At 43.1% G+C, this 26,862-nt stretch overlaps 1 protein-coding gene across 2 annotated transcripts in view; it reads right to left on the bottom strand.

The window, feature by feature from the left end:
* MIPOL1 (mirror-image polydactyly 1) overlaps positions 1 to 26,862 on the bottom strand; it is a 302,694-nt gene that overhangs the window by 85,636 nt on the left and 190,196 nt on the right. The window contains exon 9 of one of the 2 annotated variants that reach the window (XM_075844430.1): positions 2,301 to 2,399. The exons of the other annotated variant lie outside the window; for it this stretch is intronic. Coding sequence (XP_075700545.1) covers positions 2,301 to 2,399 — 99 coding nt within the window. The remainder of the gene's footprint in view (positions 1 to 2,300; positions 2,400 to 26,862) is intronic. 2 annotated transcript variants of the gene reach the window in all.

The raw sequence follows: 26,862 nt of genomic DNA, 5'->3' as shown, positions 1-26,862 counted from the left end.
ATATATATATATATATATATATATATATATAGACAAAAAAACAAAATCCAGCAGCACCGGTGAGTAAGAAGATGTGGGTGCAAATCCCAGGGAGCCGACCAAGCTCTCAATATCAACAGAAATGCAAAAATAGGCAGCACACCATAGATAAAGTGAAAAAAAGAGGGTACTTTATTAGCCCCAAGTGTGACGTTTCAGCTCTATCCACTAGAGCCTTTCTAGTGGATAGAGCTGAAACGTCGCACTTGGGGCTAATAAAGTACCCTCTTTTTTTCACTTTATCTATGGTGTGCTGCCTATTTTTGCATTTCTATATATATATATGCCATATTAGTGTAGGTTCAGCAAAGGCAGCCTTGTTTGGATTGTCTTTAATAATTTGGCCTTTTAATCCATTAGTTGTAGTAAATCCATATAGTAGTACATATATATATATATATATATATATATATATATATATATATCATGGTTATGAGATGAATAAACAGATGCAGGACTGAATACAGTTCCAATACAGTTTTAGAATTATGTCTTGAGTACTCCACAAGACAGTAAACAATGAAAGATCCTACTAATTGACTGCAAGCAGAGGTCTTTAAAACTAAGAAGAAACCACACAAACATTTTTTTTTATACAAAAACAAAAAAAAAACATTTCAATCCTGCTCTACAGGACAGTATTTTGGAGCCCTGATGTGAGTTACCATGACACACAGGTGAGTCAGTAGAAAATATTTCTTCAGTAACATATTAGTGGAAGAGACAGAGGAGAGGGCTGGGGAGGAGAGGGGATGATGCTGCAGTCTCTCTGCCTCAGCCTAAGGGCTTGTCCACACGTTGCAGAATTGCTGCGTTTTATCCGTCCGGGATTTCGGACGGAAAAAACACAGCAGAATACAGTAACAGCAAAGTAGATGAGATTGAACAAATCTCATCCACACGCTGCGCAAATACTGAGCAGAAAAAATGCTCAGAAATTGACCTGCGGTGCGGAAATGTATACCGCAGCATGTCAATTGTATTTGCGTAAACGCTGCTTATTTCCCCATTGAATTCAATGTTGGGCTAAATCCCGCAACAATTAGCAATTCTTGCATTTTTTGCGGTGGGTTCGCAGTGATCCTGCCGCAAAAAACATAACTCAGAAAAAAAAAAAAAGCCTGATACTTACCCGGAAGTTTGCGTTGCTTCCTCCAGCGCAGCCTCCTGGGATGACGTTTCATCCCATGTGACAGCTACAGCCAATCACAGGCTATAGCGGCGGTCATCCCAGGAGGCCGGCCTCCTGGTATGACGCTTCATCCCAGGTGACCGCTGCTGCAGCCAATCACAGGCTAGAGAAAAAGGAGTTTGGATCCAGCACAGACGATTCAGTAAAATGGAAGAGGTTTTTCCAAGTTTAATGAGCCAAAATTTTGGCTAGTAAAAACAGGGGTGAAGAGCACAGCGTGCCATCCTGATGGTGTAGGGAAAAATGGTTGATAATGATGAGTAGGAAGCCTACGCGTTTCAGACGCTTCGAGCGTCCTTAATCATGGCTCTGCCCAATCACAGGCTGCAGTGGTCTCTTTGGATGAAATGTCAGTGCTAAGTGCTGCAGTTTTCCACAGTGAACATTCCGGGCTAAAAACTGCACCACAGATTGGTGCAGTTTTACGCCCAGAATTCCCTCTGGCGCACAGTGTGAGAGGGAAGGGGGCAGCCAATGGGAGGCAGATAATTGGTTCAGAGCACACAGCAGAGCTCTTACATCATACCAGGAAGAGCCCATCCACCACAGATATAGACAAAATGTGTATTCACAGCGGGAAAAGCCTCAAAACATGCAGTTAATACATTGTCAGCAGTAATTGGATTTAAAAAATGTTTCTTTTGTAATGAAGCTATATATCATTACATTGAAATACTTATACAGCTATTTACCAGTATGCGAACCAATCACCCCACTATAATTGTATGGAGCCTGGTTAGTGACCCTGGGCAATAAAGCTCATGGAACGCTCATCAAACATCCTAGTTATTACGCACTGAACCCGGGTTAATATAGTTATGTAAACTTTGCTAAAATGCTTGACCGAGGGGCTGTGACCCTCCCTGGAAAGGTGCTTAATGGTCAGTCTACCCTTGACTATCATGATCTAGTATTTTTCTACTATTATGACATTAAAGCAATGGAACAGAAAGGAACACAACACGTCCTAATAACTTTCTCAGGTGACAAAAAGTGGAAAAGAATTACATTTGGAAAGGAAAGAGAAGCTATTACACCTAAACTGGGCAGTCACAGGAGAGGGTTTCACCTTGGTAGCGGAATCATAGGTCCTCTGCGCAGCGACAATATCCGTACAGATCTGTTTGCTTTCTCTCAGCAGATGAAGCTCCTTTTCCAGATGTTTGCACTGAGGAGGGGAGATTATAGAATATCATGAAATGATACATTTTAGACACTTCTAATTTCATCTTTCAAAATAAAATCGTTTCTTCTGACGTATTGGCAATGAGTGAAAAGGTCTTTTAAGCGTGCGGGCAAAAGGAATTTACAATATTATGTGTTATGAAGGGAGATAGGAAAAATAGACAGGAGCTTGGGATGGACAGAAGCGTTGTATGGAAACTATTTATACCCACACCGGATTTTTTTACCCCATAAACCAATAGCTGTCATTCATTTCAAATGAACTAATAAGATATTTAGACTTCTTGCAGGAACGTGTTTTTTGTTTGTCAATTATGGTCTTGAGATGCTTATAGCTGTACACTTATATTTTGGCAGAAGTGTATTACTATACAGTCATTGCAAGATACTATACTCCTGCTAATCCGGTACCAAGAAAAAAAGCCAACAATACAAGACAACAACAAAAAAAACACATAAATTGCTAGTAATAAAAACCGTATGATACTTGCTATGATCACTTACGTAGCACTAACGTATTTCCCAGCTCTGTATACTATGAATTAACTCGCGCCACTACCTGTGCCCGATGGGACGCTCAGTCTAATGTGTAGCATACACATTAAATAATTGTGTATTAGGAGGCAGCTGACCAGGCAGCCACTTATCCCTCTCCCTATGGTAGTAAAGATACATGCTTAGAAGATTCGAGAGCAAGGGCCTACGTAGCCAAAGACAAAATTCATGGATTTCCCCCTTCACTAGGCATAACATCAGTATCAGTTTTTACTGGAGTGTTCCTTTATTTATTTGAAGGTCAAGGAGCCATAACTTCTAGTAGCCGAGCCGTCTTGCTTTGCATACTGCTGTCCAGTGAATAAAGCCCCTAGTTTCTTAGAGGAAAAGTACTACATGTAACAGGTCTTGGCCACTTTCTAAGCACTGGGTGCTCACAATTGCTGGCTACTAGAAACTCTGGAAATATGCATGTGAAATAATATTCATCCCTAATATTGGGTAAATCTTTAATGCTATAAAACTTTGGCACTCCAGCTGTTGAGAAACTACAATTCCCAGCATGTTCTGACAGCTAAAAGCTTTATTATTTCAGACAAAGGCTGTCAGGGCATGCTGGGAATTGTAGTTTCACACAGCTGGAGTGCCGAAGGTTATTGACCCCTTTATAAGGCATTATGTAGAATTTTTTTTTATTGAGACAAATGGGCAGGGAACACAACAAAACAAATGTTTTCTATCTAAAAATTGGTATCTCCCAACAGTGCGGCATGTTAAATTTCTGATCCAATTTAGACCTGTAAAGGTACTTTTACAGGGCCCGTCCTGGGCCGTGTAAACGAGCGCTGATCAATGAGATCGTTCATTGATCGGCGCTTGTTTGCTCCTTTCACACGGAGTTATGTATGGGGACGAGCGCACGTTACTCCGATCACTCGTCCCCACACATTATTACCATGTCGGCAGCGCGTCTCCCTGTTTACAGATGTGCTGCCGACAAAGATAATATTTTCAGTATTTAAAACGATACGACCAGCAGATGATCGAGCGTTTGCTGGTTCATCGGCTGATCGTTGCCCTGTTTACTGGGCTATTATCCGGAATGAGCACTCTGAGTACTCTCGCTTGCACGATAATTGGCCAGTGTCAAAGGGCCTTTAGTCTATTTACTGATCCCACTAAATGCACTGGAGTAATCGGGTTTCCGAAAATACATATTTTTTAAATACATTTTCCATTTTCATGAAAAAAAATTTTGATAGAAAAGGAAAAGGAAAAAGCCTCCCAATGTGAGTGTGCGTAAAGCCTGAAGTGTTTTTCATCTGTATAACAGGGACGACTACAGGCCGGTCATAGTCTCAGCCCAGTTAGTGGTCAGTAAGGCACAGGGATAGAGGTTTCCCAGCACACGCAGTGCCGTTCGGATATACAGCGTACATGTAACAGAGAGAAGCTCAGTGCAGGACACAGACGAAGGATTGAGGAGTCACACAGTACACACAAGGAGCATTGGATACGTTTTCCCATTAACATCCTAGTTCGGCATCAGCGAGCAGAGCATCTGGGCTCCTTCCTATAAGCATTGCCAGACTTTGCTTTTCTTAACTAAAATAACCAAACTTCCTCGGCCACAGACATTCGGCTTCTTTCATCCTTAAGTTAGCCGTACACTAGACACTGAGCTGCTTATGTTCAGCCATGCCAAAGATCCCGCTGTCACTGGTTCCCAGTCGGCTCCAATGCAAACACTCCTTTTTCTTAAGGACATGTGTTTTCATTGGTCGCTTTCCTCCTGTTCCTCTGCCCACAACCACATGTCAGGCGCAGGGCTTCCTTCTTAAAACAGGTTGATAAAAATAGTTATTGAAACCGGTAGAGAAGCGAAGTGTGTAGAAAGGGAACGTTTTCCCTCTGTGGGCCCATCAAGGCAGGTTCATTTCCTTGTTCTATCGAGCTAAGGAAAAACAAGCACCGGTCATCTGTGAATCCGTGTCACAACACAATGAGGTTTTCCACTTGGTCCTTTTCATTCTCTCTATTGTAGGCAATGCCTAGACATTACGAGAGATATTACCATTGTTATTTTGGTAGAACACAATAGAGAATTGAAAGTTGATCCCTACACAATGGCTTTCTCCAGACTTCTTCACACTTCTCCACAACACTGCTGCTGTTGAATGCTCCCAGCAATGGTGCCAAGATAGTAAATATTTGAGGACAAATGGCGTCTCAGGTTGTACTAGTTTGAATGAAGGAATTTCATGAGAAAATAATATTTGTAAGAAGTTGAGTTTGCCCTTAAATGCTCAGTTAGGCTCAATAAACAAAAAACAAACCAATGAAGAGCTTGTGTATCGATGTTCTGGAGAACGTTCTTCCACTGTGATGTGGTGTCATAATTTCACATATTTTTGTAAATGGAGCAAATAGAGAATATTGAACAGGAAAAGAGCCTCATAATTGGTATAAGGTCATGTTCACACGGCTTATTTTCAGCGTATTTAGGAGTGTAAAAGGATCGCATTACTCTCCAAAATACACTTAAAATACGCCTGCAAACAGTTTCCCATTGATGTCAATGGGAAATACACTGCGTTGTTCATATGAGGCGTATTTTTATGCTGCTGAATAAAAAAAACACCTCATAAACTAAAAGCCTTGTAAAAAAAACCAAAAACGGCATGTGACTTCTCTAGGCGTTTTTGGAGCTGATTTTCCATCGATACTACAAAAAACGTTATAAAAAATACGCTTGCAAATGCCAAAAATGCTTTGGAAATCAGTTAAAAAAATGGCTGTTTTCTCCTGAAATCGGCTTTGTGTTTTTCAATATGTGTGAACATACCCTTAAAATCAGGCAATAGAAAGATGTCCCGAATGAGCTGTGTTGTGAAAACCCGATATAAATATCCAGAGAACAGAGAGTGGCGAGCGGAAATAAGGTAATTAGAAGAAAGGGCATTTCGGCAATAAACTTCCTAGATTAGGAATGACACGAGAATTAAAAGCTTCCCGTGCATGCAAAATCAGTGCCAACACTGCATCTGAAGAGGAGAACCAGCATTGTTACCCACTAGACCAGTGGCGTAACTACCGCGGTAGCAGCAGTAGCGGCTGCTACGGGGCCCGGGGCTTGAGGGGGCCCGGTGGCGCCGCTAGCAGCCGTTATGGCTACTACAGCGGTAGCGTCGCTACTGTGGGGCCCGCGACGCCGAGACTTACACAGGCCCTCTCATGCCTGTAGGTGTCGCTAGCACCGGAGGGGGCCCCAGTGCTAGCGGCAGCCAAACACATGTATTAGCACTGAATGGCCGGGCATGTTCCGTGCCTGACCATCCAGTGCCTTACAATGACACTGATTGGCTAGCGGCGCGATGACATCATCGCGCCGCTTCCATGCTTAGAAGGTGCTGATTGGCGGGGCAAGTCATTCTGCCCCGCCAATCAGCGTCATTGGAGGACGCTCGTTCAGCTCCTGCAGACATGCTCAGAAGAGAGCATGTCTGCATCGCCAGTGAACAGCGTGGGAACCGGAGAATGTGAGTATGTCAAGTTTTTGTTTTTTCCCCCTCATAAAAATGTGAATGGCATTATCTATAGTGGTGGGGGGGGGGGGGGTCATCTTTATGTGGGCTATTATATATAGGGTTCTATATGTGGGGCAGTAGCTACAGGGGGGTCTATATGTGGGGCAGTAGCTACAGGGGGGGTCTATATGTGGGGCAGTAGCTACAGGGGGGGTCTATATGTGGGGGTGTGGGCCACTATATACAGGGGGCTCTATATGTGGGCCACTATATACAGGGGGGTCTATATGTTGGCCACTATATACAGGGGGCTCTATATGTGAGCCATTATATACAGGGGGCTCTATATGTGGGCCACTATATACAGGGGGGGGGTCTATATGTGGGCCACTATATACAGGGGGGTCTATATGTGGGCCACTATATACAGGGGTGGGTTACCTGTGGGGCACTAGCAACAGGGTGGCTATATGTAGTGCACAGTCTACAGGGGTGGGCTATATGTGGGACACTATATACAGGGGGAGCTATATGTGAGACACTATGTACAGAGGTGGGCTATACGTGGAGCAAGAACTATAGGGGAAGCTATATGTAGGGCAGCACCGTGGCTCAGTGGTTAGCACTATTGCCTTGCAGCTCTGGAGTCCATATGTGGGCACTATCTATAGGGGCTTCTATGTAGGTCACTATCTACAGGGGGCACGGTGTGTGTGTGTGTGACAGTTATATTTAGATGTGTTGAGAATTTTAACTTTGTTTACAGGTGCAGAAATGTTTTAAAAGTGAGAAGCTGAAGACATCTGAACGGAAAACTGCAGAAATGGGTCATGGCCGGTAGAAATCCATCATAGATGTCTGAACCGGAGGGAGAAGAAAAGAACTAGAATCTGAGACGTCACCGGTGAGTCACTTAATGTAAATGTTTATTCTGCCTCTAATCAGTAATGTAGTCACTGTATGATCTGCAGCGAGATGATGGTGATAGGATTTTTTTTGTGAAACCGCATCTCCCAGCATATCCTTATCATTGTTCAGGCCATGCTGGGAGCTGTAGTTTTACGCCGTACAAACCTATACGCAGTGGCGTAACTACCGCTATAGCAGCCGTAGCGACTTCTACAGGGCCTGCAGCATGAGGGGGCCCGTGCCACCCGCCGGCACGGCCCCCTCCCATGGCAGCAGGCTCCGCTAGCAGCCGCTATGGCTGCTACAGCACGACGCCACTGAAGGGGTTGTTCCTACATAAGACATGTATCCCCTAATCACAGGATAGGGGATACATGTGTGATCGCTGGCAGCGATGAGGAGAACGGGGGACCGAAAGTCCCCCCTAAGTTCTCCATGACAAACCTCGGACTTCCGGGGTCTGTGTCGGCAGCTCCGTAGAAATGAATGGAGCGCCGGTCGCGCTTGTGCGCATGCGTGACTAGCGCTCCTTTCATTTTTATTGAACTGCGCAGACGCCGGAAGTCCGAGGTTAGTCATGGAGAACTTCGGGGGACTTTCGGTCCCCCATTCTCCTTATCGCTGCCAGCGATCACACATGTATCCCCTATCCTGTGGATAGGGGATGCATGTCTTTTGTAGGACAAACTATAGGCCGTTTTTTTTGGAGGGGGGGGTACATTGCGTTATCTACAGAGGGGTTCTGTATGGCATTTTCTAAAGGGGGGGCTGTATGGCATTCTCTATAGGGGGGACTGTATGGCGTTATCTACAGAGGGGGTCTGTATGGCGTTATCTACAGGGGGGCTGTATGGCGTTATCTGCAGGGGGCTGTGTATGGTGCTATCTATAGGGGGGCGCTGTGTGGTGGAATCTATAGGGAGGCACTATCTACAAAGGGGGGGGGGGTTGCGTGATACCCAGCAGAGGGGGGGCCCTAGTCAAAAGTTTGCTATGGGGCCCAGTCTTTCCTAGTTACGCCCCTGCACTAGACACATCCTATGTTATTGGCAATGGGTTAAACACAGTTGGACTACTGCTAAGCTAATAGGAAGGCTTGGTCTAAAAGACCCCTTACTACAGTGATCCCCTGATTTACCATGAGGAAACCCCTAGAAAATTAACTCAACCTGGAAAAACTAACAAAAGCCCCTGTTAAGGATCTGCCAGGCACAGCTTCTGTGTCTACGCCCATAGGTAATCAGTCTGCACCTGCTTCTATGTCTGTGAGACTGACTCCATCTTCCACCACTCAGGATGGCAGGCTTAGGAGTGGGAGAGCCTATCACAGCCTGGCCAGACGGAGCTAGCTCCCACCCTCTGTCTATTTATACCTGCCTTTCCTGTTCCTCCTTGCTTGTGATTCTTCTCGTTTGGTTTCCTGGCCCTGCTGCAGCTTCTTGAACTATTTGACCCTGCTTCATATTGATCCTGGCTTACTGACTACTCTCCTGCTCTGCGTTTGGTACCTCGTACACTCCTGGTTTGACTCGGCTCGTTCACTACTCTTGTTGCTCACAGTGTTGCCGTGGGCAACTGCCCCTTTTCCCTTGCTTCTGTGTACCCTTGTCTGTTTATCTGTCGTGCACTTATTGGGCGTAGGGACCGTCGCCCAGTTGTACCCCGTCGCCTAGGGCGGGTCGTTGCAAGTAGGCAGGGACTTAGTGGCGGGTAGATTAGGGCTCACTTGTCTGTTTCCTTACCCCCATCATTACAGCCCCATTGCATGAATAACACACTCTTGTAATATTCCTTCCTATAATGCAGTATAACATAACAATGAACTAGATTTACCACAATACGCACTGCGTCTCAGACTTGTTGATGCGTTTGATACAGCCCATGCCAAGCATCATCGAACGAGCTGAACATTAATCCACCAATCTCTGCAATTACAATGAAGCTGCCTGCCTGGGAACCCCCGAAATGGGTTGCAAGGAATCCCAGGATTCTAGTGAACCTTGGATGGTAAACACTGCTCTAATGATTATTATTTACTGGAGTTTCCCTTTAAAGCGAAAAACCTGCATAAAATCATCTTCAGCTATGTCTCAGTGAGATGTCAGATCTTGTTAATGGGCAACGTTCAGATCTCTGTATAGCATTGTGGCTTTTGAAACACTAAGGGGCCGATTAACATGGTATTACCTCAACTCAAGCTTTGCTCATGAAGGTGGTCCAATGTGAGGGAGTGCAGTCATTTCTTGACCCTATAATTTGGGGAATTATTTTTTTTTTTTTATATAAATTCTTTTATTTATCAATTTTACAAACAAACATGTCACGATAAATGCCAAAAATATGCAACCATATGGTACTTCGGCACGCAGGCCGGTATATGTGGTCATCCTGTAAGGTAGATGTACAAACAGAGTATAGTCAAGCAATAAATGGGGCTAATCCCCTGCATCATGAGCCTGCAGACATGCATCAAGGCCCACAGCGAAACATAACTTAAAAGAAAGTTTGAAAAAGGAAATGAGAAAAAAGGAACGACAGAGGGGGGAAAGGAAGGGACGAGTTCCGTTGTTAAGTGTCATGACTGAAGAGCACATCAAGAGGCTACGATATTCCTGAATTCCACAGATGATTGAAACCTGACCCAATGATACCAAGTCTTGATGAACTTGGCGTGAGTACCTCTCATAGAAGCCGTGAGATCCTCCATCCTCATGATCTCCTGTATCTTATCGAACCACATGCTGAGCGATGGCGCAGCCGATTGTCTCCACATCGCTGGTATGCAGACCCTGGCAGCGTTCACCAGATGGCGGACCACAGAGCGACGATATGAGAACAGCGGAACCTCGCACAGATGGAGCAAGAAGAAGAAGGCCGGTGTGCACGGGAGCGGGAAGTCCGTGAATTTGGAGGTTATACGCCACACTTCTGACCAAAATACAGTCAGCCGCGGGCACTCCCAAAAGACATGTAGTATCGTTCCCAACTGGTCACCACATCTCCAACACAGCGGTGAGACCGCCGGAATCATAGCATGTAATCTGGAAGGCACCCTATACCAGCACGTTAAAATTTTAAAACCCGCTTCCTGCTACCTGCTGGCCATGGACGATTTATGTGTCGTTGTGTATATCCTATCTATTTGTTCCGCCGAGAACGTGATTCTCTTTCCCACCGTAGCAAATATGTGGGCGTGGAGAGGGTAGATGGGGAGATCAGTAGGGAGTATAGTCTGGATAGTGTGTGACGCATCGAACCATTGCCCACGCAGAGGAGTTCAAACGGGCTTTTAACCCGAGCATGTTCCGCAGGGTTAGGCAAGGACACCAGGAAGTGTCTCAGCTGAGTCACCTGCCAGGGAGTGAGGGGGGGAGGGTCTGTCAAAGACAACAATTGCGGGCCAGTCATCCAAGACTCCCCGTGCAGGTAATGAGAGGCAGGGCCCCTGCCTGCCTGCAACCAGCTCCGAAATGGACCCCCCTCCCGCCCTGGAGGAAACGCCGGGTTCTCCAGGACTGGAAACATGGGGGACCGGGAAGGGGAGATCTCTGTCCGAGGGAAGACCTTTGACGCAACTGCCAGTGAGGGCCCTATCGTCGGGTGAGTCCTTGCTGGTAGGGGGGTATCCCTGCCCAGCCAAGGTAGGGTCTACAAGGGGACCACCATAGAAGACTGTTCCATCGACACCCATTGTTTGACCTCCGTGTGGCGGAACCAATCCAGGATGCACGCCAACTGCGAGGCCTGATGGGCCGGTTTCCCCACCCAAATGAAGCGGTGGAGTAAGGACAACAGAGCTCGGAAGAAAGTGCGGGGAATGTGGATCGGTAGGGCTTGGAAGAAGTACAGTATCCATGGGAGAATGTTCATTTTGAAGATTGCACATCTGCCGAACCACGTGAAGGTATCCTTCGTCCAGGAATCCAAATCGCCCTTTACACGCTGAAGGAGAGGAGGATAGTTGACTGCATAAAGGCGAGAGAGATCCCTGGAGAGTTGGACCCCCAAGTATTGAAGCGAGTCTCTGGCCCACTTAAAGGAGAAGGACCCCGACAGGTCATCCACTAGGGACTGCGGCAGTGATATGTTGAGAGCCTTGGACTTCTGATAGTTAATTTTGAAATTTGACAATTTCGAGTATCTACTCATCTCCGCCATGAGGTTGGGCAAGGAGATCCTGGGTGCCGTGAGGAAGAACAGAAGGTCATCCGCATACGCAGCCACCTTATGGGATCTTCCTCCCACTGATACACCTGCTATGTCTGGGTTTGAGCGAACCCGACAAAGGAAGTGGCTCCGGGCACAAAATAAAAATCAAGGGCGACAGGGGGCATCCCTGCCGCGTACCGTTGGAGATGGAGAGCGGGGAAGATAAGGTACCGTTAACCTTAACCCTGGCTGAAGGAGAAGAGTAGAGGCTCGAAATCCATTGCATCATGTGGGAACCCAGCCCGATGTGCCGCAAAGTGGTCGACATGAAGTCCCAGTCTACCCTGTCAAAGGCCTTCTCCGCGTCCGTGGACAGCAGTAGCGTGGGCAGAGACGAGGCAGCCGCGTGATAAATCAGATTAATCGCCCTAGTGGTGTTATCCCTGGCTTCCCTAAGGTGCATGAAGCCCACCTGGTCATAGTGGATCAAACTGTGGAGGAGGGGTGTGAGCCTATGGGCCAAGATTTTCGCAAACAGCTTGAGGTCTACATTAAGCAGTGAAATGGGGCGGTAGTTTTGGCAGCTGGTGGGGTCCTTTCCTTCTTTGGGTATAACGGAATTAGTTTTTTAACGGACCATTAAAGGGAACCTGTCACCAGCATTTCACCTATAAAACCAGCAATACCTGGTGGTAGTGGGTGAAAAATCATTTCTATATAACCTATAATTATCTTCTTAGTCGGCTCTGTAGATTTAGTATTCAGTTTTTTAGTGTTCCCACCACGTATACTAATGAGCAGAAAAGAGTCAGATCTTCGTTTGAAAAGAGTCAAATCTTTGTTTGAAAAGAGTCAAAGCTTCATTCCTCAAGTCTTTCCGAGTTTACCCCGCCTCCTTACTTTTGATTGACAGCTCCTCGCCTTCCCCAGCACACAAAATCCTGCGCTAGTGCATTGATGTCCTCTTTTGGTGTGTGCGTACAAAGGGACACCAGATTATTACGATAAAAGGCGGGAAATGTTCGCAGACCGTTATTTACAGTTGGAGGAGGAGTTTAGGAGAGGGGATAACGGCAATGAACTTTTGATAGCAGCGGCCAGTGGGGGATATGTGAAGTTCAATAGGTGAATTGCTGGTGACAGGTTCCCTTTAAAGAGACACTCTAGTGTTTTTTTTTTATTGTGCCCCCCGTTGGTAATGCACAACCGGTAAAAGCTAGAGCAGGTAACCCTCTTAGGGTAGGTTCACACAGAGTTTTTTTGCAGGCAGAAAATACGCTTTCTCTGACTCCCATTGATGTCAATGGGAGGTCAGAGACGTAAACGCCCGAAGATAGGGCATGGCGCTTCTTTTTCCCGCGTGACGGTTTTTCCGCTCGGGGGGAAAAAACGCCTCTGCCTCCCATTGAAATCAATGGGAGGCATTTTCGTCCGTTTTTTGGGGCGTCTTCCGTCGCGGTTTCCGCATCAAAAAATCGTGTAAAAAAATCTGTGTAAGCTTACCCTTACTGGGAGATTTGTTGCCGTACTATCACGGCCGCAATTATGTCACGTGACCGGCCGATTCCTACAGCATCTGCTGTGTGGACCGGAAGTCACGAGCGTGATTCTCGTCCGTGTGCTATGCATTGAAACAACGCACAGCACATGGACCCATTGATTTCAATGGGGCTACTCACACACGCGTAAGTTTTCACACAGCAAGTGTTTGTTGCATGAAACTCACTGCATGTCCTATATTGGTGCGTTTTCACGCACCTAGTCGCCCACTGAAGTCAAAGGATGCGTGAAAACCATGGACAGCACATGGACAGACATTCGTGTGCTGTCCGTGTTTCACACATCAATTACATTGAAAAAAAAAAGTGCTTGCAAGTGCTTAAAAAACATATACTACTCGCAAAGTACACTAATGCAAAAACGCAACGCACACGGACATATTTACTCACATAAATCTGTTACGCTTGTGTGAATATAGCCTAATAGGAATGCATAGTGAAAGATACTTCCTGTTCACGCAGCAGACGCTGTAGGAATCGGCCGATCACAGTGCCCTACCGTTTTTCGGGTGAACTTTACAAACGGGGGCCACAATAAAAAAAATCACTGGAGTCTCTCTATAATATTTCACAACTGGTGCTGAAGTGCAGAACCTGGTCTGTGGTCCACATTTTCCTGCATGCCTTGACTGCACAATATATTGAGTATGGTCGGGGAATGAAGAGACTGACTGCTCTCTTTTTGCTCCTCGTAGTCATTATAACTTCCTCCTCCAGAATGTATGATCATGGGAACTTCAGTCATACGCCAAATTGACCATTGTGGCTTGAAAGGATGGGTCACTTTTACAGTAAAAAATCCTGGTGTGAAAAACCAACAACAAAAAATGCGTAAGGCCTGGATCACACAGGGCAGATTTGGTGCATTGATGATTTACCCGTTTTTTTTCTAGTCAAAGTGGTGGTTGGTTTCAAAACACAAAAGAAAATGATAAAGTAGATTAAAAAAAACACATCAAAATTGCATCACATACACAAAGTAATATGAATGTATATTAAAACAAATAAATTGGAAGCAGCTGGGAAATCCTGACGTAACTAAAAGGGTTATTTTATTTCTATTTCTTGTTTGTTCATTATTGGTTTAAGGTTCATATTTACCTCCATCTATTTATGTTCGTGTTTTATCCAACCATTCATTGTGGATTTACAAGATAAATATAAAATCATAAGAGAAGTCAACAATAACAGAGCATGGTGAATAAGCAGTCAATAAAAGTAAAGGAGTACATGACAATTTCCTTGCCTGCAGAGCTTACACATAACAATGGAAAGGGACAGGGTACATTGCACTTCACACTTCAGATACTATGAACTTAAATACAGAACAATATCAGAAGATAAACTGGCAGTTGCGTAACCAACACTGTAGGGGCCCGCGGATTCAAGGCGTACCCCACACACAAGGTTTTAATGCCAGCAGCATTAGGGCAATGTGTGCAGCGGAGAATGCAAGATTCTGAGACCTCGGAAGCGGTAGGTAAATAGAGGGGTTTGGTTTGAGGGCTGAATTAATTTAGGGTTCTGGTCTAGGGAATTAATTCACCTAGGGGTCTAATGTAAGGTTGAATTAATTTAGTGGTTTGGTCTGGGGTCTGAATCTTTTTTTGTCTGGTCTGGGGTCTGAATTTAGGGATCTGGTGTCTGAATTCATTTAGGGGTCTGGTCTAAGGAATTTATTTAGGGGTCTAACCGAGGGAATAAATTAATTTAGGGGTTTGGCCTAGGTCAGGTTTTTGGGGGTCCGGTGTTGGAATAATTTTTTTGTCCGGTCTGGGGTCTGAATTTAGGGATCTGAAGTCTGAATATAGGGGTCTGGTCTAGGGTCTGAATTACTTTAGGGGTCTGGACATGGGCATAAATTAATTTAGGGGTCTGAACTAATTTAGGGATCTGGGTCTGAATTCATTTATGGGTCTGCTCTGGGGACTGAATTAATTTTGGGTTCTGGTCTGAAGTGTGAAATATTTTTTTTTCGGGTGGATCTGGTCTGGGCTCTGAATTTATTTAGGGGTCTGGTCTAGGGTCTGATTTAATTTATGTGTATAGGATCTGGTCTAGGGTCTGAATTAATTTAGGGATCTGGTCTAGGTCTAAATTAAAAAACGACTCCAATAGTCTTCTGTTGGCTACAACGTTATTAGTGATATACAAAGATGAGCGGCGCTACATAGACACGGGTCCTTTGGCCGGGGGGCAGTGGTGTTGATGGAGCAGAAAAAGGAAGTGACATGAGCGGATGTGCATGAGCCGCCCACACGTAATACACTAGAGAGGAGGACTGCAGTGCGGAGGGAATGTGCGACAGGTAAATATTGCGGCTGGGGTGATGTAGCTTAAACTGAGGAGGCTTTCTGGCTGGCAATAAGGGCACAATGTGGATTAAACTCAGAGGGGCATTATAGCTGGCAATGGGGAGGCACTGCTGCTGACTCTGGGGCGAATGACGTCTGGCAATGAATCAATGTGGATGGAAATTGGGGGGCATTTGGCTTTCAGAGGCATACAGCGGTTAACACTGCGATGGACACTTGGAGGAATAATTTCTAGCAATGGGAGCATTAAAAATGTGGGACATATCTACGAACTTTTGAGAGGCATACAGCAGCTGGGACTGTATACGGGTGCACACTCTGACCGGCAGATTTAACCAGTGACCGACACAAAGCTCTTCAAAAAGAGGTTCTACAGCAGCCAAATTATAAGAAATAACATACCCACTACTCAATTTTTTGCTTTTTATATGGTCACAGAACTTCTCATTGGCTTCTAATATTCCTGTAACTAACAGTAGGGAGTTCATTATCCCATATATTGGGAAATTGCCATCTGTGTCTATAAGCAATATTAATATCGCATGTGGTAGAAATAATCTTAATAGCAGTTTACGTAAAACCACTTTCATGATGACGTTTATATGTTATTTTAGTGAACTAACTCGATGGATTCAGACAGGTCCACTAGTATAAACTATAACCATGTATAACTGGATTCCTGTAAGACAGTAAACTGCTTTACCAGACACTGCGCAGTAGTAATTAAATGATGCTGAAGAAACTGAGCCTCCTTCAGACAGCGAACAAGAAAACGTCCCGCCTTGGTCTCGAAAGAAAAAAAAAACCTGGCAGTAGGATTAGAAGCAGGATCCCCTTTCTATGGTGTAGCGACCTTAATACTGTGCTACTCCTGCAGCCCATACATAAAAATAACACAAGCAGCTATTTGAGAAAGAGAAGCCATAAAGTGCAATTACGACATTTCTTGGTATCAGCACCTTCCTCCTGTGCAGCCCAAAATAAGCAACCATGGGCATAATTATTTTTGTTGGCTTAAGAAAGCAAAATGGTCCTGTGAAGGGTTAACAAGAGAGGTGCTCCTTGGAACTTTAGCAGAGAAGGGATGAATGGAGCAACACTGTGAGCAAATCTGGCTTGGCGACTCATTCTCCAATGCCGTGGTCGCTTGCTTGGCCCTCGGAAAAATGTGTTTCTTGCTTTTCCTTCAGGAACAGACGTCTCGTTGTGCGGAGACCGGCAGTGCTGCTGAGAGAAAAATGTCTCCCCTCGGATGCTGCAGACAAAGAATAACACTGCTCCCTCCAGACCAAACACCGTGCCTTTGGTGTCAGACAGAGGTATGTGTTGTTCAGTGGTGATGTTTAGACACTCGTGGATGATGAGAGGAAACCGTCTCCTCGTTTTAAAGGTATAAACATGACAGAATTAGTATTCTTGATTGCGCAGTCGCTTCCCAGTTGCTGGCGGAGCAGCCTGTGAAGTTATATTACTCTACAGCAATATTACATTATAAAAAATATATATACACGCATATATATATATATATATATATATATATATATATATATACACACACACATGTATGTACATAACAGCCGTCTATAAATAAATACATATATTTATTCATTATTTCTAAACACGTATATAAATACACACAAATATATATATATATATATATATATATATATATATATATATACACATATATATATAGCCTTTTTAGGGTACATTCGAAAATACCGTTTTTTTGTGATTTTGCAGTAGGTGCTATTTTAGAGGTTGGGGTTTAATAAAGAACTATTCCCTCAATGGTGCAGAACATTTTTGAGGGCAATCTGTTTTTTCTTTTTATTGTTATTATTATTATTACTAAACCACAGCATGTTCTTTCCGTTGCAGGTTTGTGACAGATTAGCCGCTATTTTTCAATATTGAGAAGAAACACGGCATTCAAAATGATGGCTTTTCCATGGGGTACCACAATGCCGTTTTCCATGAAAAACTGCTTCTTTAAAATGTTTATCTATTGTGCTGTTCCTCTGTTACTGCTTCTGGAAATGTATGAATAAATTGACAACTGGGTGCTACCATTCCCCTTGTTAATGGGGTGTGTTCCTACATGGTCTGACATTGTCCAGGAGAGTTGACAGGTTCTCTTTAAGTGAACTTATCCTTTAAGTTATGGAGCAACTTAGACTGGAGTCACATGGAATGCATATTTTCCCGCAGCAAATTATGCACTTTTTATGTACTTTTTTGCTGCACATTTCACACCTTCTATATTGAAAAGGCTGAAATCTGCAATGAACATCCAGAACAAAATGAGCATGCTGCGATTTCCGTCTGGAAAATGTTCAGAAACATGTGGTCGGGATTTGCTCAAATGCAGCATTTCCGTCCCATGTGAATTCAGCCTTAGGCCGGGTTCCCACATAGCGTAAACTGAATTCTGTGGGGAAATTCTGCAGCATTTACAGTGGCAGAAAAGTGGATGATATTTTGAAAATCTCATGCCCACGCTGGGGAAAACGTTAATAAATTGACCTGCGGACCAGAATTTAAATCCGCAGCATGTCAATTTATGCGGCGTTTTCGTTGCTTTTCTGTTGCGGGTTTCTCCTATTGAATTCAATAGGGATGCAAAACTTGTAACAAATAGCCAAGTGTTGCGACTTTTGTGGCAGAATAGCAGCGATTCTACCGCAAAAATCGCAACTCAGAATTTATTTTTACATTTGCCCAGAACTCCCTGCTTCTTCCTCCAGTCCGGCCTCCTGGGATGACGTTTCATCTTATGTGACCACTGCAGCCAATCACAGGCTGCAGCGGTCACATGGGCTGCAGCGTCATCAAGGGATGCTGGACCAGGCGGCAAAGGAGGAATACGTTACCATGACAATGGCCAGGGTAAGTATGAACGTTGTCTTTTTTTCCACCCGGGTAACTGCACCACAATGTGGTGCAGTTTTTCGGACTGAATGTGCTGCGGGTTCCAGGTCGAATACGCGGCGTAATTTTACGCAGCGTATCCAACCCATAGGAACCCGGCCTTACACTTCATGAAGGTTGGTTCAAGCCACAGAATGGCGAAAGGCCAAATAAGGCATAATGGAGAGCTGAAATAGTTCATAATCCTTTTTCTCTGCAACAGATATCAATTTATCTTTAACTAATGCTCCACATTGATATTACTTTCAACCACATAATGAGTCACTCAGTATATAGAGATAGAACTAGTTGGTAGAGAAAACAAACCAAAGAAATGCCTGGTAAACAAGTCCATAGTAACCAACACAAATCAGCTCGAAAAGAAAACCCTATCTACAATATAGGCAAACAGCCACATTAGAGAGGTAAGCAAATTAAGGAATTGATGTAGGTCCTCCAGGTATTACAGATCAAAAGAACCAAACACGAGCAAGAAGACATATCCGAAGATCAGTAGTAAAATAAACACATTCATCCAAAGATCTCATTCGTACAGCACCCAGTTTATTGCAAAACTGTGAACAGTGAGAACGTAAAAAATTAGAAAATGAAAGCTGCTTTTTTATTTTTTAAAACCGAGCCACACCGGGTCACAGGTTATGTGTGGTATTGCAGCTCATTCACATTTACTTTAGTGGAGCGGAGATGCAAAACTAGATACAACCTATGGACAAACGTGGGGCGGTTTTGGGAAGAAAGCAGCCATGTTTTTCTACTGCACAATCCATTTAATACTCATTTTAGTGGAAACATACTGGAGTCCTCAGTGGCGCTCATAGTCTAATTTTCCAATCACAAACACACGCACACGTAAATTTCTTAGGAACAGATTATCTGTAGAAGAGTACCTGGGGGAAGTCTATGTAAGTACGAGATAACCATACTAATGGTCCTTTTACACCGGCCAATATGGGTTGTAAAAACTAGCGCCGATCAACAAGATAGCTCGTTGATTGGTGCCTGTTTGCTCATTTCACAGGGAGCTATGATCAGTAATATATGTGCTGATAATATTTATTGCTGCATAAATGATATGATCAGCCAATGAACTACAGTTTGCTCGTTCATTGGCTGATCGTTGCCCTGTTTACACAGGGCAATCATCGGGAACAAGCATTAATATGAACGCTCGTTTGCCCTACCATTGGCCCATGTAAAAGAGCCCTAAGTCCAAGAGGAGTTTGCCCTGGTCAGTTAAATGAACGTAGATCCCCTTATTTCTCAACGTCATGGAGGTAGAATGAGCTCAACATCTATCAGAATAATTGTATGGAACGATAATGTGATTTGTAATTTTAATTACATGATAAAATGACGCAAATAAAATCGTAAAAAGATTTGTGGTTTGACATTTTTTTTTTTTTTTTTTAAATCTTCAATTTTTATTGAAAGATTTTTATACATTACAACCAAACAAAAATACACATAAGTAACAAACACACAATACTGATCGTATTAGAATGACACTCCATACAAGTAAAACACATCACAAATTAGCCATTTAAGATCATAATTAAATATAGTATTTTGAATGAGTCCAAGAATTCCATCTCCTCACATTCCGACCATGAAGAACTAAATCAGAAACAAAATAAGTTTCATGATAACATTGGCTATTAACTCTTCTAATGACCTCCTGGATAGAGGGGGAAATCAGAGATTTCCAAGATTGCGCGATGGCCATTCTAGTGGCTATAAGAATATGGTGAATAAGTAATCTATCTAGCGGATCTATTTCCTCTAGATTAATATCCAAAATTGCTATGGCAGGGGATAACGGCACAGGAATTCTGAAATAAGTGCAAATACCCGAACCCAAAGGCCAGATACTGATGGACACCACATATCAAGAGGGGATCCTATCTGTCCACAACCTCTCCAACAAAGTTTAGAAGAACCCGTGATGATATGCGCTAGTCTGGAAGGTGTTAAATCCCACCGCATGTGAATTTTCCGCATTAATTCAGTATGATTTACCGTGATTTTAAATTTTAATTCCAAGAACTGTATAAAAGTCTAAGGGGCATTAGCTGAGTAAACAAAGTGACATTTATCATCACTGTAAAGAGTGATTCTTTTCCATGTGATTGGATAAGCTCAAGATTCATTGGTGACAGAAACAGTAAAATAAATAACAATTAGATATTAAAAGGGGTTCAAGTGAATAGAGTTAAAGTTTATGGCAACTCGGCACCACCATTCACTTGAGAGCTGTGCTGCAGTTCCCTGCACAGCCGGTGGCAGAAAGCACTGCTGTGCAGGGAAAAACAGTGAAGGGGAGGCTGCGATAAAGTCTCTGTATGGGTGGAGGTCCTGGTAGTCGGACTCCCATCCACAAGAAAATTATGTCATAACCTACAATATGCCTTCAGTTTTTGTGATGAGACTACCGCTTTAACTATAAATCTAAAGTGCTGCTGCATTTCAAAGAAAACAAAGCTTTAACGCCAATGTTATCTGCCAAGCTTGGGGAAACGGGCACAGAACTCTGGCCTCAACCCAATGTTAAAGCTATGTTGTCTCTAAAACGTGCCAGCACTGTAGAGTCAAACTTTGATTATGATCGTTGGCCGTCCTGCAGTTAGGGCAGCATCATCTTGGTGACAGGTTTCCTTTACTAAAACATTGGTATAAAGATCATTTTAACCAGAGAAGTTATTAAATTGCGCTTCTGGAGTCAGAAATGATTTTTTTTACCCACCTTGAGCCAGAATCGGCCACAATTGCTTGGGGTGGGGTTTATTTGGTCTTCCTGTGGACTAAATAGCTAGCTGTGACAAAAATCCTACCAAGTTGCAGATAGATCTAAAATAGACTCAACATTTAAGAAATAAAACCTTTGCAGTATACTTACCTTTTTTATTCTGCTCAGTTCCCGCTCCACGCTTGTGTCTAGTCTTTTCCGTCTGTGATAATGACAAAGTGATGTCTGCAGTGACATCATCATGCATCAACATGGCAGGCAGTGATCTAACTCACTTGTAAACCGATAATGGGGGACGAGTAAAGAGAATGAAGTAGAAATAAGGTATGTATTAAGGGTTCCCTAGAAGTCCAAATATGTTTCAGGGGATCCCCCATCTTAATAAGGTCTGGAATCTCTATTTATATAGATGAAAGAATGGGTCATGATGTCACTTAGTCCCAGTCTTAACATCCCCCTTTCTAAGTAGTATTTCTAGAGGTACGTAGGAGATCGTCTCATCTTCAGGCACAAACAGAATTTAAAGTTTTTGCCTACAAAGAAGATGAATATACTGCATATATATATATATATATATATATATATATATATATATATATATAAAAATAATATAGGTTAAGATTTTCTAGCATTACATTTTGTAAGGGCAATTATAGTAATTTATACTAAACTGTGCTTGAATGAATACAACAAACGCATTTCAAACAATCCTTATCTTCTCTCTTACTGTTGTGGAGGAACTGTTAGGTGACCATGGAGCTACAAGGCGTGGATGGGAATATATCTTTTACAAGACAGTTGTCTAAAGCTGGGACAGTCATAGATCTAAGCTCTACCTGCTCAACTGTTATGAAAGAGACCAGAGAAAGCCATTTGCTTTCATGTAAACAGATTCTAGCTGAGTGCTTGCACTGTAAGTTGATAAGGGACACCTTTTATTCATAAAGTACACTAGATGCTGCCAGGCCCTCCTTTAAGTCGGCCTTTAAAAAGACTTCCAAATGGATTTTCTCTAAATCCATCTACACACAAATCTTAAGTCTAAATATTCAATGTTGACAGTTAACGAACAAAGGACCTGCACAAAAGGGACGCAGTCCTGCCCTGCCTTTTACTAAAAGCCAATGACATTAGATGACAAGACATATGACAGGACAGAGTATGGTGTTTCTGGCACGAGCGAGAGGGACTCAGATCAATGAATAAGAGGAAGTTTACATAAAGTAAAAAGGGCACAACGGCCCTCGGGGCCGTGGACTCGGGAGACTAGCACTGCCTATTATCTATTAGAAAATAGGCAGTATCACTTATTGGAGAGGTGTGATCTGGGATCTGAATTGATTTTTTTGGTTGTTTGTTCAGGGGACCGATTATATTTTAGGGTCTGGATTTATTTTGTGGCCTGGTCTGGGGTCTTAAGTCATGTTGGGGTCTAACTTATTTAGGGGTGAGGACTGAATTAATTTTGGGGTCTCGTCTGGGGTCTGGATTATTTAAGGTCTGTTCTGAATTCAATTTGAGGTCTGGTCTGGGATCTCAATTCATTTTGGGGTCGGGTCTGGAGTCTAAATAATTTCGGCCTCTGGATTCAGTTGGTCTGGGTCTGAATTTATTTAGGGTCAGGAAAAAGATCTGAATTAATTTGGGGGTCTGAGTCTGAAGTTTAGGATTAATTGTGTGACCTGCGCTGTGGTCTGAATATATTTTGGGGTCTAGTCTTGTCTGCACAGAAAATCAGGCACATAGGACAACATAGTAACTCTGTGGGGCACATATGGTGGCAAAGTTTATCCTTACAGAGTTTTTTGTTTTTTGGGAGTTTTCACATGGAGCTGGTAAATGCTCTAGGAGGGGGGCATTAAAAATTTAGAAATATGGGCTGTGGTATAGCTATAGAGTCGCAGTTGCCTGTGGCCCCTCACATGTCAACAGTTACTGTAGTAACTGGGGCCCATGAAGTTTCCAATAGATGAAACTACACGGGCACGTTACTACAGTAACTCTTATATATACTTACCCTCCTTTTTGGCTCCAGGTGCAGCGCTGGGTCCGGACACCATTCAGTGTGAGGACCATGTTTGCATCGTGTGATACGGTCTGCTGAGTATCTGTCGCATAGCTTAAGGGGTCGAAGTCTTATAGATATGCTGTCTCCAACGTTCCGAAATCTAGTGAACCTAGATGACTGTTTCTATGGTATGTTCTACAAAGAACCCAGGGGCAGGCAGCATTGCCTCCTCCCTTGTGTGGTCCCATGCATTTGCCCTACCTTTTCGGGTACAGACACCATCCCTTACTGTGGGCAAAGTAATAACATTTATAATAGTAGACATCCAGCTTTCCTAGAAATAGCTACAACTACTGAACATAATTTTTATGAACGACAACATGCCCAATGTGAAGTAATACGTGTCAAATTAAAAGAGCTGCTAACTTCAATGAGTTGCCATCCCGTAAATAGTACAAACAAATTTCAAGAATTGACAGATTCATTTACTATACTTTTATAGTAGCAACTGAGGATCCCCAGATATAAAGTTAAATAACTAAATCTTTATTAAGACATAAAAATATTAATAATTGGCCGGTATCCGGCATAAGTAAAATGTATCATAGGAAACGTTCTATGAAACAACAATCATTTTTCCTTGTAGGGTGAGAGAAGTGTATTCAATTTATAGGGGCAGTCCCAGAAACGGAACGCTAACACAACACAGGTAAAAACAAAATAACTTATTTCAAACTGTTGGTGTCTCCAGAGGAACCAAATGATTTGTAGTGTTATTATCTGTCTAGTAATAAGGTTGTTTGTAAACGGTTCTAGAAGTGAAGGCCATTTATCCAATATTTTCATTGATGTCACTTCTATTGTCTTCCTGAAATAGAGTGATTCGTTACAAGTCGTCCAGGTGGACCAAAAGCTTCTGTAGAGAGCAACATGCCCAGATATGACGGGTGTGTCTCCACCTGCCCAGTCATGGTGACTGATATGCTGGTACAAAGGAGCTGTACTTGGTGACCTGCTATATCTCATTCTGAGAGTGAGTCAGAATGCGGAGCTGAAACTCAACTATGATACATATCTACATAAATCTTTTTGAAAATAAGTCTATAATTAAATTTTTGGGTAGAAATATCTACTGTTAGAGCAAACTGCTGCCACCAGAACAGCGGAGTACCAATGCCCCTATTCCTAAAATAAGGAAGGATCACATGCAGGATCAGTACCCTAAATTACCAATAAGTGGCAAAATAATCTCCGACTAATGACTTTGATTAAAGAAAACTTCCAGCTGCATGGGTAAGGCATCTAAACTGCGGGCAAAAGTTGAATTTTCCTTTTTTCCCCGTGGGCAGCAGTTTTAGGAATCCAGAAATTGTTACTAAAGCTGGTTTTATGGAAAATTACAATTACATTACTGCAGGTAAAAGCCCTGGATTACAGTTTTACATGCCATCCCCCCCCCCCCCCCCATTAATACACATAGTAGAAGACACCACAGTGGTGAAATACTGCAGTAGACAACATGGAACATGTAAAAATGAATATCGACACTTGAATAAAAAATTGTATAATTTTTTTTACCATGAATAGTCTGTGCAGAATAATTTCTTAATATATATTCTTAATATTCATGGCTGTTGGGACTGATTTTTCTAATACAGAGCTCCAAATCCCCTGCATAGATCTAGAGTTAAATTACACAATTCTGGCAGCCTCTAGTCACCACTAGAGGGAGCTTAATAATAGAGCTACCCCAGTAGTGGAAGCAGACAGACAGAATTTTAGGATTCAACTCTATATCTATGCAGGGGATTTGGAGCTCTGTATCAGGAAAAACAGAGCTCCAATCACTATAAGGATATATTTAGAAATCAATCATCACAGAATGTTGGACCTAAAATGAGCTGGTTTTAAAAGGTGGACATCACTTTAGGCTGGCCATTGTGATTTATAATTTTTGTTGGGGGAACTCACTGATTTTAACAAGTTCCGCCAACAGTCTAATGTCTACAGAAATTTGATGATGGCATCCTAGAGAGCTGTCCAGGGATACCAAGCATAAATCCCCAGAAAAAGGGGAGACAGAACTCACTTGTAATCTTCAAATTGAGGAGTTCACCTAGCAAGCAACTTTTTGGCAATATTAGCCTTTATAATGCTTGATAAAAGGTCAAAATGGACAACACGTCAAACATTAGGAAACATCTCTGTCTGAAGATTACAAGTGAGTGCGGTCTCCTTTCTGGATTGTCTAATGTCTACAGTTAACAGCCAGTATGTCCCCCAACATCTCCCATTGGAAACAGCTATTAAACAGGTTGGATTTTTATCTGTCTGAACCTTTGTTTCCCCTGAGATATTTGGCGCCAGGGATTTCAGGCAGCCATTAGACTACTGTCTTTTTTAATGACAATTGACTTCCTCAATAATAGCAAGCAGAAGCCTTACCTTTTCTAGGTAATAAGGATGGAAAGCCTTTATCCACTTTTGATTTCCCAACATATAATACATTTCCCAGTGCGATAATGAGATCTTACAACCACCTGTCATCTACACCAAGCCCTATTCTTGTCTCATTGCTAAGCTGGGTCAGACTTTGGCAAGTGTATTGCCAGTCTTAATGCTTGTCCAAACGTAACGGAATTGCTGCAGAAAATTTCTGCAGCAATTCCGCAGACAGTAGTAGAAATTCCGCTGCGCAAAAAAAAAAGTTTTTTACTACGTGGATTTTTCTGCGTTTTTCTCAATGCTGGGAGATGGTGACATCTCCTCTAAAAACGCAGCAATTCTGGCCACTTTCTGCAGCAGGAATTGACATGCTGCGGTATGAAAAATATGCGCCGCAGGTCAATTTATGGTCGGAAATTTTTTACGCAGCGTGTGAATGAGATTTATTATTGCTGCTACTGTATTCTGCTGCGTATTTTATGTCCGCAATTCAGGACGAAAAATACGCAGCAATTACGCTACATGTGGACAAGCTCTTAAACTGCCATAGGCGTGAGATAACCGTTGGCCAAATGACAGTTGTCCTACCTACTTAAACATTCACTCACTTATAGACTGGAATGAAGAGAGCTACTCAAATGCTCAGCCACCTCTCTTCCTATATGTGGCCATCACTGGCTGCTAGGTCTTGCTCAACGAGGCTCAGGGAACAACTGTTTTTCCTTCCGATAAGTGGGGGTCCCAGAGATTGGTCCCCTACTTAAAAGACACTGATGGCATATATGTAATACATGTCTGAAGAGGGAATACACCATTAAAACCCTGTCTACATTGCCGTCATTGCTTCAGTTTTTACAGCAGCCAAATTGAATATGATGGCTCTGTTATCATCTGGTTTGTGACAGATCCGAATGACTTATAATATGTCTGTCAGATTTTCATTTTATTTACTGGATACAATAGAACAGCATGATATTTAATGAGTAAAGGAAACTTGACGGAAAAAAACTAGAAGCGTGAACAGAGCCTGAACGTGGCCATACACATCTAATAGCTAGTTCGGTCGACAGTAAGTTACCGCTAGATACCTCTGGCGGCGGTTAAGCTTCCCTGAGGATCGGCCATGCTGAAATTCGACGTGGCTGATCCTTTTTACCCCCAACGTAGGCTGAACGAATGTCGGCTGAACATCCAATACACATTAGCTGGTCGGTCTTCCCGCCAAGATCGGCAGGTTCGGCTGACCCCGGTCTAATGTATATGGACACCTTAAGTCACAGGGGAATGTTCAGACTGGATACAATTGCAGCCACCCTCATCTGTGAAAAGTATTAGTTCTGTACGGTTCTCAGCCTGTGGATATAA

The sequence above is a fragment of the Rhinoderma darwinii genome, chromosome 12 (assembly GCF_050947455.1).
Source record: "Rhinoderma darwinii isolate aRhiDar2 chromosome 12, aRhiDar2.hap1, whole genome shotgun sequence".
Lineage (NCBI taxonomy): Eukaryota > Metazoa > Chordata > Amphibia > Anura > Rhinodermatidae > Rhinoderma > Rhinoderma darwinii.
This window is presented reverse-complemented; position numbering and strand designations above follow the sequence as displayed.